This window comes from Aythya ferina (genome assembly GCF_964211825.1).
Source record: "Aythya ferina genome assembly, chromosome: 6".
NCBI lineage: Eukaryota > Metazoa > Chordata > Aves > Anseriformes > Anatidae > Aythya > Aythya ferina.
This window is the reverse complement of record NC_140303.1, coordinates 36,183,174-36,199,187: the sequence shown is the minus strand read 5'-3', so window position 1 is coordinate 36,199,187 and position 16,014 is coordinate 36,183,174. Positions and strand designations below refer to the sequence as shown.

Sequence of the window (16,014 nt, the reverse complement as noted above, 5' to 3'; positions counted from 1 at the left end):
CCTCCTCATCATTTTTTTCTGAACTACTTGCAGCTCTTTTTCTACTTTTTTTTTTTTTTTTTTTTTTTTTTTTTAGGTTCTCTAATATTTCCTTTCACACGCCTACCTCTGTTTCCCTCAAGCATATGTCATGCATAAGCTTAATAGTTTCCCCTCCCTAACACTGGAAGCAAGGAGCAACAGCAGAGCTCTGGCTGTGCTTCCCCCAGCAACAGCAGGAATATATGGGTGAGTACCCAGCAACCGACTGCCAGAGTTTTCCAAAGTTAATGCCATTGATGTTTCCTCTTTCACATGTGGATGAAATGGTTTCATACATGCCAAAAACGGATAACAGAGTGAAAGACAGACAGAAAACCATGTTAAAATAAACGCTTAAAATCCCTACATCCCTTAAATGTTATCTCATTTTCAAAAAAGAGTTAGATTATGAATCTAATGAACATTTTTTTAAAAGTGGAGTACTGCCTATACCAAGGTCTGAAGTCTGAACTTTAGTAACCATTTGTTTTAAAATGAGCCATAAAATTTCCCTTTCCATCAGATTTTCTCCCTCTCCTTCCTCTCTTTCCAGCACTCTCCACACAAACCCTTTGTAAAAATCCCCATGGGGACTCCACCAGCTTCTCACCACCACATCAGAAATAAAGGAATAAAGAATTAGCATAAATGTGGTCTCCTACACCACCGCACTGCTTATTACCCCTTTTAGAGCACTCCCAGATGAAGATGTCTGGAAACAGATGGCTGAGGGAACAGAAAAAAGCCCACTCAAAGAAAAGATCACCTTTATCAAACCACAGAAATACACAGTGATTTTTTTCTTCCATGAACTTCTCACCCCTTCCACCAGAAAAAAATAATCTAGTTTTCATCCTGATTGACCCACAATACAGCCAATCTTGAGAGAAGATACCCACAGCATATAAGGGAATGTATTTTGTCCAGATTTAGATCAATTTAAAGATGCTGCACACAAGTGTGTACGGCACAGTTTGAGTGAAGAAAATATGAAATGTGCTGATACTGTAAGTCATTGCAAAGAGCATTGAAGTTGGGTAATTTTGCCTTGGCCTCAACACAGCAGTGTCACAGTAGTGCCAGGATGCACATAAAGATGTAAGAAACCCTGTGGGCAGCATGCAGGGCTCATCAAGGAGAAACCAGCCTGAAAGCATGGCCCTGGAAGAGGAATGGCTGCAGGAAGCTGCTCCTGTGCCTCGCTTGCTCCCAAGTTACGGGATTTTACTTCACCCACGGAAGCTTGAAAATCTGCAATGATAATGAAAATGTTAATGCAATCTGAGCTACCTCAATACTAGTGGGGGGAGCTATTAAAATCTCATGAAAAACATAATGAAGCTTTTTTTATTATTATTTTTATGCACTAACCACAGAAGAAGGCGATTTATCAAAACTATTCACTACATCTGACTAATATTTTTGTACATTACAGGAATCCACAACTAACTGATGAATGCTGGTAAGCTGTAAACCATTTCTCTTCTTGTAAATATTGCAAAGTGTTCAGCAGTGCTGCTAATACTGCTGCAATAAAATCTTTAACCAAAATAAATAAATAAATAAATAAAAGCAATTCAACATTTCAGACATACAGAAAAAAATCTTTTCACTATTTTTCACATTTATGTTGCTTTCCTTCCTTTCTCTGGAAAAATGGGAGTCATGCAGCGATGTTGTTATGGGTTGCAATCTGGCAATGTTTAAACAGCATTCATCCTAATTACAGCTTAAATGGCAGAGCCCTAAAGGAACAGCGAGGTACTGGGGAAGGTTTTCAACTCAGCTAAGGGCACTTTGCCCCTTGAATCAGAGCTGAGCCAATGTACCATTAAAATAATAGGTGACACAGAGCTTCTGGTTTAGATAAGCTACAGATCAGAGAAAATTGATGGGTACTATTGCTTTTCCAGAGCAATGGTGATGGGACAGGGAACTGGAAAAACTTTGCAGCTTCTCCTCATCATGGAGTAGGAAAAATAGATTGCAGTACACAGTGCTGGTGCATAAAATGCCTCCCAGGGCTCCTGGTTATGTCCTTGCTATTAAGTATTTTCAGGAAAGAAAGAGGAAATGTTCTGTTTTGCATTATTTGTCACCATAGTGGCTTCTCCTGACCGTTACAGCTACAAATATTACCATGGACAATATGAAACCATGATCCTGACTGGCTGTTGGAGGATGTTAGAGACCTTCTGAGTGTTGTGCTATCCAAGTATCTGTGCTGATGCAAACATCTGCTCAATCACATTTTTGCTGAAGATGTGAATTCTGCCATTCAATTAACTTGCATTTTGACTCTGCAAAAATTACCCCAACATGAAAGCAATGAGCAATTTTAAATGATGAATACCCGAAGCACAACAGAACAGAAATGAAAATTTACCTGATAATCTTAAAACATTTTAAAAACAGTAATGGGTGAGATTCAGCCTTGTAAGGGGGACAGCACAGGCTGTACATCACTTAAGGCCTACTTAAAGCCTCAAAAATAGGATCTAAGTGAAACTTAGGTGGTGCACAATCCTCATGCTGACACTGCACAGAGCTGAGTGTCACACATTAAAGACTTAACCCTCAAAGCAAGCATTCTTTTGAGGACCATTAATTTTATTACATCCACAGCTTTTGAAAAAAGGAATGTCTTTTACACAGCTCTTCCACCTTATGAGGAGTCTGGTGGCACAGCTGTCTTCAGACACTTCCACTGCCCACCTTCATGTTCTTGCAACCTATGTCATGACACCCTGTCCTCCCAGCTGCGCTCCTCCTGCTCACCTGTTAGCAAATGCATTACCACTGTAGGCATTTTATCATGAAGCCACAGCTTTGTAATTGATCCCACAAGCTGTATAATGCCCAGCTTGCAGTATTTGGTGCACGGTGCAATTGCTTAATGGAGGTTTGCTGCTTTCCAGTTTGACAACTGCTGTTCCTCTTCCCAAGAGAAATTTGCAGGAGAACAACCCAACAAAAAGAAATGAAACAAACCCAGGAACAGTGACAACCATGCCATCTCTGATAAAGCAGAAGGGAATTGCATGTGTTAGTTTCTAAAGCATTATATCTATCTCCCCTTTTCAGAGCAAGCTTTGGAAATCACGGGCTTGGAGAATGGGGGCCTCTGCGACATCCGTACCTCGGACTGCACCAGGACCCGGGTATTCGGCTTCGGCTTCACAGATTCCCCCAACCTGCACTGTGAGGTTACCAGGCTAATTGTAAGCATCTTCCCATGGACTCATCAATTATTGGTGCTATGGTCAGACTTTGACATGTTTATATTAAACCCTGAACGGTGCTGAGTGCCAGTCACTGCTGCAGCAGGATGTGAATACCTAGAGATCCCATTGCCAATGTGTTTGCCATGAGCTGGGGGGAGATGAAGCAGTTCTGCCCTTTCCAGGACTGATTCCTTAGAAATTCAAAGCTGTGTCTTCCTGCCAATTTGTTCCGTGGGGTTTTGTTTAACTCTTGTTTGGTTCAGCTGCACTGTAGTCCAGTGAAGCTTGAAATCACAATATTATTTCTCATTTTGTGCATCTGCAATGGGTATGCTTGGTTGTTTCCCTAAACTCATCTGAATGCTAAGTGTTGCGGTTAAATACAAGGCTTCCTCAATACAGTTAGAGGTTCCTATGTGAATTTTCTTATTCATGGTTCAATACCAAGTCAGAAGTTCTAATAACTACTAAACCCATCTCTTCTGTTCATACTATAATTTTGTTATAAACAACTACACACAGGCAATTCTTGGACCGAATTATTTGGAGTATCCACACACACAGACATAAGATGTTGGATTCATCTCATAAATCCACCTCATAAAAGATATTCAGCCTGATTGCCATTCATTACTAACAAGACACAGCTGAGATTTGCCTACCTTGCCCACTTATGACTGTGTAGGCTCTAAAAAAGCAGTGATGTTTTATGTGGCCAACCTTGCTAAGTAGCAGACATTACCTGAAGGAGCCAGAAGGTGCACAAGCTGGCTGCAGAGCCCTAGGAGCAAAGACAGTGCTGCTCCAGGACATTCACCTGTCTCGTCCCAGCTGCTCATCCAAAACACAAGCTGCAGCCCTTCCTAAATCAACAGGCCACTTGCATGCATAGAGGAGCATGGCTTGCTTTTTACTGTGGTTACAGGAACATCACTTCTTTTAATAAACCATCTATAAATTCCTTATATTAATAATTAGAAATATAAACATATGTTGACAACTGGAATTGCTTTATATGAGCCTTCAGTTTCTGCACTCTCCTTCTGTTTTACTGTAGCATCTCAATGGCGAATGGATATCAAGAGAGCAAGAAACAACACGAGCAGATTTTCTCAGCTCTGAGGCTGTTGACTGCCAAATTCCTCTCCTGAACATCACAGAGACAGAGGCTGTGCACTTTGTGGCCGGTGACGAGCCGTTCGCAAGATGGCAAGTGAAAGTAGGAATTTCGTATGTTTCTAAGAAATGATTTAGAAGAAGGAAATCAGTTGTCTTGGTAAATCAAAATGCAAAGTGCAATTTGCATCCCCTCAGAACCGAAGACGCCTGTAGAAATTCTCACATTAGTATTGAGGGGGGCAGGGGGAACGTCATGACACAACCAAAACAATGGGAGTTAAAAACAGGTGTCTTCGTAAGCAATCCAAAAGTGCAAATTGCAATCACTTCTCCACGTAATCACCTGAGATTGATGCAGTTGTACTAATCAATTGTTAATCATTAGTATTTCATTTCTGGAAACCCCAGCTCAAACTCATGATTAGGAAGCAAATGCAAGGCAGTTCTGACCCCCAGGTTTCAAGGCAGATGCTTGCACAGCGCAGGAGTGAGCAGGGATGGGACAACCATGGACTTAAATTGCAGCCTCTGCAGTACCCACACATCCTGGATCAGCTCTGCTGTAGTTTTAGCCCCTTTTGTTCCCAAGGTGATACTTAAATTCTAAACATTTACAGGAGACCAGTGTCTTGTTGACCTTGTGCATGCTAACCTTGGTCTTGTGCTCAGTCTGGCTGGTTATTTTCTGCAGACTGGTTGCTTTGCTAAGACTGAGCTCATTTAAATGCACCATAGCTGAGAAAAAATATGTTGCAATTGAAGAAAGACTGCAGATGTGTATTGAAAATTTCCACATGTAAAAATGAAACACGTGAAACGGTCTCTTCACTGTGTTGTCACTGCCTGTCCTGTGCCTTATAGCTGTCTCTAATGTGGATCAGACTGGGGACACATGTGGCCATGGAGTTAAGGGCAAGGGAAAGATGTTTGCTAGAACATATTTTCTATCCAGTAAGTTATTTTTAAAATGTGGGGATCTGTGATTAAGAGATGTGTGTAAAATTTCTGGATGAACAGAGTCTGACCATCAGCCAGGGCAGATCCTGCACCTTCAGGAGAAGGTGCCATTCAGACTCTGAGGGCAGTTCTTGTGCTTAGGATTCCTAAATTTCTCATAGTGGATGCTGAACTCTCCCAGTTGTGAAATGAAATGTGATGGAAGGACATGAACGGACTGGGATGTAGCCCAGAAGGAATGCTTACATGTTTGCATGGGTATGGGGCCATTCCTGCAGCACAATCGGGTTAGCTACCATGCACCTCAGACATATCATGATTCAGTTTGCTTTCAATTGCTGCCTTCCAGCCATGAGAAGGTCTGTGTCATTTTTCGATTTTTTTCCTTCCAAAATACATGTTTTTGCATTTCAGTTCAAGGAAATCTCCACACCTGTGAGCCTGCTGCCCTTTCCCTTGCCTCTGAATCTTGCAGGAAAAAAAAAAAAAAAAAAAAAAAAAAAACAGCTTCATGGCTAGGCAGTGAGTGCACAATTAAATTGCCTCAGCCCGATCCAGCCACTGGCATGCTAATCCCGGCTCTCCTGTGGATCTTTTTGCTGAATAAATTGCGAAGGCAGAGCTCAAAGCTCGGTTTCAAAGGCAGTGAGCCCTATGTGGCAGCACAGAGAACAAAATGATGGAACTTTTCAAGATAAAAAATGATTTGAAATGATTTCCATGAGTACTCAAAATTTTGCACTCCAGAAAATTCCTGGTAAGACTTCAACATTTATCTTCATGGTTATATTAATATATACCTTTTAAAATGGAAATGAAAGTTTTTCCAAAACCCCAAAACAATTCTTTCTGGAAACACCAGTGCCAAACTTTCAGAATCTCACCTGCCCTGAAATCAAATTTTAGGGGAATCAGCAAGGTTTCACATAAGCTTTTTTCATTACCAAGGTTAGGGAAGTGGGTGCCTCCCGAGCTCTTCTCAGGGCCTTTTCCTGTTATCCGTTCCTGTATTCTTGTTTCAGATTTTGCTCTTTCCTTCCATGACATGCTGCTGCATGTTAATAAAGTACACAGTCTATATCAGGGTGTTTGGGATAGTTCATTTAGATATCAAAGTACATGCTCCATCTACTTGGACAGCAGATGACTTAGGTTGTCCACGCAGATGTCTGGGTGAAGAGGTGGCAGAGCTTGGCAGGCACTTATCTAATTTGGGAAGCAGGTCTCTGGTTTATCTTCAATTTGTTATCGTTGCCTGTATATGTCAAGAGTAGCAAAAATATTTGCTTGGAAGTCAGTGAGGCAGGAACTGAATTTGAATTCAGCAAGTCTTCACAGCTTTCATTTTTCACTTATAAAACATTCATGAGGGTCAAATTTTATTTCAATGATGAGGGGCACAAATAACTACAATGAATGAAATGCACTTGTCCAGAAGCAGAGGTTCTTCCTTTCCAGATGACACAGACATAAAAACAGCCAAGGCACAGCTCTCAGCAAGTCTCTGGCTTTTAAGGGCCAACTGAATCTGAATGGAGGTTTGCCCAGCTTAGGTCTCATCAGTGCTTTTGGAGCATTTGTTTCACGTCACTAAGGTGACTAATGGAAAAGCAATTGAAATAACTATAAAAGAACCCAATTCCAAAAAGACACCAAGATGGAAGTTCATAATAATCTGTAGATAAAATAAAACCAATAGGAAAGAGTTACATTTCATTCACAATGGTCACTTCAGACAGAGGAATTAGTGCAATTTTAGAGCTCTTTATATTTTCCCTGTCTACTCATTTCACCCATTATTACTACATTAGTACTGAGACAAGACTAGATGCTTTGGTTAAAGGATGAAATGAAATGTAAACTGCATTAAGAATAATATATTCTTAATGGAAGTCCTGCTGCCAATGAGCACTGCAGTTTTGTGAAGAGCAGGTCTTTGGGGTTGCCTGTTTTGTTAGTTCCTCATTTCCCTCTGCAGAATAAGTTCTTTACTTCTTCAGAAAGGGGTTTACGTTTAGTAAAATACACCATACTCTAGCATCTTGACTGAGTATGACACTAAAGAAAGAATTTTATTTTCTTCCTTAAGCTATACCAATGAATTTTATTTCAATTTAAGTTAGCCCATAGTTGTCTCTCTTCCAGAATTTCATACTCTGAATACCCATGAATACTGTCTGTTTACCTACTTGTACTGCATTCTGCAGAAACAAATGCTCTTAGCTAGCAGTGCATTTTGAGCTGAGAACAATCATGTGTGACATTGTGGGAGTATCAACTGTGTTATGTTCCACGAGCATTCAGATTATCCTTAGTGAATTTATAATCATTGATGCTTTTTATGGAATTTATTAAAGTAATTCTTTATTCTCTGCACCTCCAGTTATCTTTTTTCGATTTAACATACATTGCAAACCGAAATAATTTGTTAACTGATCAACTTTGTATTCTTGGCCCTGTTACTGATGAGGGGATGTGGAGCTCAGGCTGTGCCAACCAGCCCTTTGGTCTGAGTGAGCTTCTGAAGTGCTCTGTATCCGCTTTCTCCCCTGTGGCTGCAGTTCCTCTGCTCTGCCTGCTTTGAGTCACTGAGGGAGACAGAGGTCACAGAGATATTCATTTCTCACAAATGTCATGAAAATCAAAACAGCAGAAGTGCAAAGAGGCTTGTAGTGTCTGCACAGTGGGAAACAGCAGCCCTTCTCTGCCTGGGGAATGCACACGAGCAGGATGGTCAGTGCTTGGCTGAGGTGCAAGAAGTAAAAACTATAAAATACCTGACAGAGAGGGCTTTGCTTTCCTGCTGGTGTTTATCAGTGTTTTCTGCAAGGCTTACACAAGTATTTTCACATTCAAGTACTCTTTAATATTCACCTGTCTCAAAGGGTGTTACAATGGTTTGTCAAAAGTTAGCTCTCCACATTAGTCTGGCATCTTTTCATTTTTATCGTGGAAAAAATTAAATTAAAATGTAAACTCACATCACTCTTTTTTATGCAGTCATATGAAAACTGCCATTCTACATTAAGGCTTTCTAAGCTACCCACATGTACAGGAATGTCCTTCTAACGTACTTTCCTATGGAAATAGGACTGTTGCTGTCTGGTATTAACCACCCTAGCACTTTTTAGAGATTAATATAGAGCCACCTAAAGAATATGTATTCCTTTGGTTTGTTTTGTTTTCCTCAAGATTACTTACTAATTTACCATATAGTAAGAAAGTGGTCCAAAATTTCAGCCAAATATCTTAATTTTATTTCACAACTCCTTGAAAGGCATCCTTGTAGTACTTTAGTACATATGCAGTCTCTGTAAAGGTATTGAAAAAAAAGTGCTCAGAAAAAAAAAAGAAAGAAAAAAAAAAAAAAAACAAAAAAAAACACAGCAATCAGAAAGGTTGAATGCCAGCTGTACCAAAATATCTTTTGGTTATTAATGAATAGTTTCCATTTTGGAACATTAAGCAATTTGTTCGCTTGCAGTAGAGCAACTCACAAGTGCTTTAATTTATCTTGCTGGCAGGCATCCAGTTCAAGGGTGCAACAGTATATGCTCCAAAATGAGCAGACAGTCTCCATATGGAACATTATTACTTATAAGGATGATTTTTGTATCATTTAGATCACTAATGATGGCTTCCAGTACAGTAATTCCAGAGTGCTGACCCTGTATGACACAGTCTGCCAGGCCTGTGAATCCCATCCAACCGGACTTTGTAAATTAAAGGTAATTTAAAGAGCATAAAGGTTTAATATGGATCATTCATCTCCTCCCTAGCCCTCTCCCTCCTTTTGATGTACTGTGTGTAATAACTGTTTTAGAAGAGGAAAATCTATTTCACAGGTCAGTTGCACAGTCTGATACTTTTCTGTCTTTCACAACCTCTTGTCCATGTGTGTTTTCTTTAAACCACACGTATATATATATATATATATATATATATATATATATTATAAATGTATGGTATGAATACCTGATAGAGCATGCTTTATGGTGGGCCTTTCTTAGGATGGCTCTTCCCAAAGAGCATGGCTGACAACACACATACTTTTTTGCTATAATTTTTAATGGAAGTAAATAAGACTGTGCAGTCTCCCCTGCCAGGCAGCTTGCCTTCACTGTTGAAGTGCCTCTCCTAGGAAGATCTTTTACCTCTCCCATGCTGCTTGGCAGGGGTACTGTAACTGTAACGTATATCATTTCTATACCCATTTTCTGCTGTTGCAAGAGGTATACTATGATGCATGTTACACGGTTTTTGTTGTGTGAAAACACCCGTGAGAGAACATAAAACATTCTTGCTTACATTAAATACCGCTAAGTACAAACATATAGTGCTTTGACAGTTTTAAAATCGTAATCAAAAACCTAGTGCTACGTTTTAAACTGCCAGAATGCTAGGAACTGCCTGGAGAATGCTATATCCCTCTGATTATTATTAGTGTAGCATCCCCCGTCCCTTAAAAAAGAGCCTTCTTGCTCTTATTTTTAGAGGACTGCATGAGACACCTTTTCTGTTTTTCAGAGGGACTTTAAAAGATACTTTGGGAGGGTGTAGGGTAAGGAATACTTAAATGTGCTAATCCTGCTTTCCTACTACCCTGAGGCAAGCACAAATGAATAGGAGACCACCAGTCTTCATTCCTATAAAATGAAGATTAATCAGGTATATCTTAACCCATTTGCCTCACTGTTCTCATTAACGCTAATGGGAAAATATAGTTTTCAAAGTTGCACTGATTGCAATAAAGAACCAGTTACCAAAATAAAATGAAAGTTCACATTTTTCAAGTAAATCAGTGAATAGAAACTAGTTTATATGCCCCAATGAGGGCAAAGTCACTTAAATTTCAGATTAAAATAATTATGTCAGAACCATTTCAATTAAAGCTAGGTGGTTTGTTGATTTGTTGTTTTTTGTTGTTGTTGTTGTTTTGTTTTGTTGTTTTTTTCAAGGGCTTTCCTCATTCTTACACTTTAGGAATTCAGAAGTATATACGTTTTTTCAATATGCTGGTGTTCTCGTTCTATTATAATAATTTCTATCCTACGACGCTTCAAGGGACTATTTGAACTAGGCTTCCAATTACATCAAACCACATTCTAATTACCCCTATTACAACATTACTTTGTAATACCTAAATTGCTTTCAGAAAAGGTGTTTCAATTAGGGGACAGTTTATGTCAGGCCATTTCGCATTTTGTGTTCCACTTTTATGGAGCCCATTCTCTAACACATTATCACATCAGAAAAAGCAGCTTTTTCATCAGAACTTCAAGCCTTTGAAAACAACAATGTAATAAAATCTAATTAACACCCAAATTTTAATGTTGGAGGTTTGTCATGTTGGGGCAATTATGAGTTGGTTTTTTTTTTTTTTTTTTTTTTTTTTAGCTTACTCATTATTAGTAACTATTATTTTAAAATACAAGTTGAGAAAGAAGAAAAGCAGTAAATAGCAAACACAAGGCCAGTAACAGGGCACACACCAGTCTCAGCCCCATCTTTTGGGGCTGGTGGGACTATGTGCTGTGCCAGGGAGGTGGAAGGCCAGGAGCCCGTGAATATGTACACTCTGAAGTCAGATGTTTGATTACAGCACAAACAGGTAGATTTGCACTGCTTTGAGTTTACCTCTTTTACCTACCAGTGCTAGAGAAAGCCAAGCAATCTGATCTTTCTAAGGGGCTGTGCAAACCCTCCAATGGTCATGGGATTTCTTTTCAGAGCAATGTGTATTCAAGGAAGGGAAAAAGAAAAATATCTTTGGGCCCTTATAGCTTCTCCCTCCTGCTATAGCCAGGGCATTCTGCCAACTTCGGCCCCGTCGCTGTGTTCAGCCATTTCTTTACAATCATCTTGCAGAACCCGAAACTCTAATAAAGATCTTTATTTTGTTTTTACATCATTGCTTTTTCATATTTTTATGAAGAACCTCCAGAAATAATTCATATACCAGAAAAGGGTTCCAAAATTTCAAATTTTTTTCAAGTATTTTTTGTTGATCTCATGCAACTCTCTTCTGAGTGTTACCAAATAGTCATCATGTTAGTAGTCACAGCTAGGAATAATGATCACATACAGTACATACTGATAAAATGAAAAAAATAAAAAATAAAAAAATAAAAATAGAAATCATGCTCTCGTTCATCTATGGCAAGCAGCATCACATGCTGCCTAAGATAAAGGATTTACAGCTACAAGGATCTCACATGGAAACTGGAAAACCTCCATGTCTTGTTTTCTTCGTGTCAGTAGAAAGTACTAGCATTTAAATTGATAATTTATTCCTTCAAAAGATAAGCAAGCTCCTGCTTATCTCCAGAAAATATTAACTGCTAATTTTTTATCTTTCTTACTCTTTCTTACTTCTTTTTTCCTTGCCTCCACCTCCCACCCATTTTTATTTCCTTTTTTGGCAGGAAAATACTTGTAATATAGATGGACTTTGCTATGGTGAAGGAGAGTCAAGCCCTACCAGTCCTTGTCTTCTCTGTGAACCTGATATTTCTAAGTTCACCTGGTCTATTAATGAAAGTAAGACCATTTTTTCTAAGATTTAGAAGTGCTTAGCTGGGAATTTAGTACTAAGTCTATGAAATGCACAGTTCATTTAGCTAACATGGGCCTATCCTGAATAGGACTTTATGTGGTGGGAATAACTGGGTGCACAGGAAGTCCAGGCTGATCAGCAGCAGGAAGAAATCCTCTGTGTGCACTAGGCATCTGGACGCTTATCTTGTTCTGGGTGAAACCTGATAAATTAGTAATTAATAAAACCAATGTAACACCTGGAAAAAAAAGAAATTTTGACATGCCCAACGAAGGGCCCAAGTCTGTCAGCTAAAAGTGATGGACCCTAAAAATGCCTGTGATCATCTCACAGGTACAAATCTTTAAGGGAACAATTTGAGGAAAACACTGTTTTTAAAACACTAATGTATATTTTTGGTATCTTTCCCTGAGCCAAATGCTATGAAATGCCACACGAAAGACCTTGGCCTGGCAGGGAGTCTAAGTGGTAGGGAACAGCCACTCATTGCCTTCACTGCCACGAAACCTAATGGCTCATTCTTCAGCCATTCATGGCAGGGGTCATGGAGAAGGCTGCCTTTTGAAGCACCTCCTGAATGCTAAGGATTTAATAACAGCTTTTTCATGACTGCATCTCCAGTGTAAAAAAACACCACTGCTTAACGTTTGCTTTACAGATAATCCATAATTCTAGAAACATTGATCCCTTGATGCATCTTCACATTTACATGAACATATCTACGTCTGCTCGATATAAAGATTATAATAACACTTTTGTGTAGATTCATGTGTTGCTTCTAGAGTTTCTCTGTAATTTTAGGTTCAGTAAGGAGAAGCAATTACAGAGAGGTATGTAAATGAGAGGACATGTTTGATTTGCTTGTTCACAGTTTTATATTCCTGAAGTGACTGAAGGAATTCGTTCCTCTAAAAGATTGATCTTTTCCTTGGGGAGAAACCGGGGATGTTCATGGACAGAGGCTTCTACAGAGTGCAAGTCATGGAAGCAGAAACAACGAAGTGCAACGCAGTGGCCAGAGTCCACAGCTCAATAACCAGGGAGAGAAGTGAGTTGGTACTCCCTTCTCAGAGGTGATAGAAAGGCACTTGAGAAGGACTCAACAAGTTCCAGCAATACAAGACAACAATAAGTTGTCCAAAACCAAGCTTAGAAGCAGGAACACAATTGGAAGGGAAGGAGCTATTCATGAGCCCTTGGAATTTCTGTTCCAGACTAGCCACTTTGAATTCTCTCTATTTAGAAACACAGAGCTCTTGTTTATGTCCTAAAAAATTAATTTCCTGTTAATAAAAGGCATAGGGAGATCCATCTCAAGTGTTGTCCAATGAAGAATCCCATTACATGTTACTTGAAAGAGTAGTTAGAATGCCTAATGGTAAGCCAGGCCTGAAGAAAAACTTGTGTGCCTGAAAGAAAGCCTTTTTTCTCCAAAGATACGATTTAGTTTAATGAGAGGCGTTAACTATGACACACAAATCTTGTGCCTCCGTTCTGTCCTTCCACTGTATTGGCCACACCTATTCTGTCTTCAGGGGTAAGCAGATTATGACTGTCATATAAAATTATCATTACTGGTACTAAGACATTTTAATTTTAAAAATTAGGAAATGGCTTAAAAAGAAAAAAAAAAAAAAAAAAAAAAAACAAACAAACAAACAAAAAAAAACATTTATTTCAGAATTTATAAAACTAGGAGTGATATATGAAATCTGAAACAGATCATGGTTCACTTTTCAATAATTTAAAAATCTAAAAATACTGAGAAGGTACTTCTCAAGCTTGTTTTCAAATATATGAGTACCTTTTAAAAAGTATTGCAATAACTAGGAGTGTATATATGTTCACTGGATAGCAAGGAGGCTTCTGTGGAATTAAAAACACTCTTGTTCACAGACTGCCTTCAGAATATCTGATATTATCTTATTTCATGGTATACAACATCTTGTAACCCTCCATCCAGTTAACACCTTTGTGTTTATCTCTAAATGCATACCAGCATCAATATTTCATTCATTACTTTGGGCACAACTTTTATGGGCTCCATGGTTTGAGTGTTTCTGAAGTAAAAGGTAATTAATGGATGGAAGCTTTCAACAGTTTTGCCAGGACAATCTGCTGGCCAAGCAGTTTAGAAAGCTCTGATAGCACAGCAGCAGTGAGTGCAGAGGCATTTAAATAATTGTATAATGTGAGACATGCTACAGAAAGCAGAACTTGATAAAAGGATATGCACACACAAAGAATCCCTGATGATGACTTCCCACAAGCATTATGCAAAGACACATGCTGTCTTTATGAGAACACATGTATAGCTCATAGTTTTAGAGTGTGACTTGAAATTAATCCTCAGTATTAGAGATGTTCTCTAAGTTAAAAACAACTATGCACAAGTTGCATTGTGAGAAGATTCCTTTAAATATCAGTATACATCAATTTGTACTGCTGGTTAGAAAGAAAAGATGGCTTGAGACTGAGGAGGTTTAGGACACTGAGACAAAATTCCCAGCCCTGCACAGTGCTGCTGTCACCTAAGGGTATTCATCTGATCTTCCTTTTCCTTGGTTTCCAATATTAAAATGTAATACTTTTCTCTACCTTGTCCTTCTTACATATTTATATTGGACATATCTTCAGGCAGCATTTGTCTTTTACTGTAAAATAGCCCAGTATAATTAGGCTTTTATCTTCATTAAGGAAAGACTGAAAGTAAACATCACTAAAAATAACAATGCCAATGTTGACATGATATGCACTACTGTCTCTAGGGATAGAGAATTTCAGTATCACTGATGTGCCTCTCCCAGCACTGAGAAGATCTTTATTCCAGAAATGTCCAACTGAATTCAATCACATTGCTCAGGCTTAATTACCACTCATGTGTAAAGGCAGTAGATAGAATCTACTCAACAGAAGAGTTACACAACTTCCTCACCCCTGCCCCATCTTCCCGAAGTTGTACACCCAATTTGTCATTCATCATTTTGAGAATTAGTTTGCTTATATTTAGGTAGATTGATAGATACATAGATAGATAGAATAATTAATATATACATGTATTAGAGATAAAATTGTTTTAGTAAGAACTGAGGGAGTTGGATCAGTGGGAGGTTATAAAAGTCTTGTCCAATCTCCTCCCATGTATCAGATAGACATCAAAAGTAATCAAAGTTCAGTATGGGATGTGAGAAAAATAGAAGTTAAAAAGTATACTATTTGGCAAAGCCATTTGCTGCCTCTAACATCCACATTGTTTCCTCCATCAGTCTCAGGATGCTTTCTCCACCCTCGTGACTGAGAGCACCCCTAAGAAGACCCACAGTCTGAATCTTCACATGGGAGAAACAGGAATTTATGTAATCGTGGTTTCATTTTTTGCTGTTTAGACAACCTGCCTCCTGTGTTCCAGGCCCCCTCCAGCCAGCTGCTGACATTTATTGGTGAGAATTTTGTTTACCAGTTAATAGCAGTGGATCCGGAAGGGTCAGCTGTGCTATTCATCCTAGAGGCTGGGCCGCAGGATGCCAGGCTCTCTCCTGCTGGCCTTCTTATCTGGAAAGTGGATTCAGAAGACAGGCAGACCTTTGAATTCACGGTGTCGGATGAATGCAATGCACAGAGCAGATACTCTATTGAGGTAAGGAAATGAATGCTTTAAAAGGAAAACAAAACAAACCTGTTTATCATGTCATCACTTTGGTGCAATTGTTGTTATAGCTAATAATTTGTTACTGTCTTAAAAACTCAGACTTCAGCTATTTCCTCATAAGGGTATATTATCCAGCATAGCAATAATGATCAATTAATGGAATAAATATATCTGAGAACATAGAAACTACATATACAATGAACAAGAGAGAGTGCTATTGATTGCTGTTTGAAAGAACTCTCTTGCAGAGCCTGTTAATGGTTCATTAATCTGCTTTAAAATTCACATTCTGCATTTGGATTGCAGAAGAACAACAACAAAAAAAAAAAGCATATAACATAAAAGACCAAGTTTTAGCTATAAAAGGGAGATTATAACTCACTCTCAATGATATTTTTAGAGGGTGTCTTGCTCTTATGTCATTACTCCACACTTTAAGTTTCTTGGCAGAGCTTGTGCATTGCTTTGTCTTTATTGTGTAGCCTAGC

The 16,014-nt window shown here is 38.9% G+C and overlaps 1 protein-coding gene and 1 long non-coding RNA gene across 2 annotated transcripts in view; one reads left to right on the top strand and one right to left on the bottom strand.

Annotated features, from left to right (window-relative positions):
* LOC311438809 (von Willebrand factor D and EGF domain-containing protein-like) overlaps window positions 1-16,014 on the top strand; it is a 177,182-nt gene that overhangs the window by 92,936 nt on the left and 68,232 nt on the right. Inside the window, exons 12-16 of the mRNA XM_084523694.1 lie at window positions 3,106-3,242; window positions 4,303-4,464; window positions 8,945-9,049; window positions 11,747-11,861; window positions 15,264-15,514. Coding sequence (XP_084379820.1) covers window positions 3,106-3,242; window positions 4,303-4,464; window positions 8,945-9,049; window positions 11,747-11,861; window positions 15,264-15,514 — 770 coding nt within the window. The remainder of the gene's footprint in view (window positions 1-3,105; window positions 3,243-4,302; window positions 4,465-8,944; window positions 9,050-11,746; window positions 11,862-15,263; window positions 15,515-16,014) is intronic.
* Window positions 1-16,014, bottom strand: part of LOC311438813 — a 55,530-nt gene that overhangs the window by 3,756 nt on the left and 35,760 nt on the right. The gene's annotated exons all lie outside the window — the stretch shown is intronic.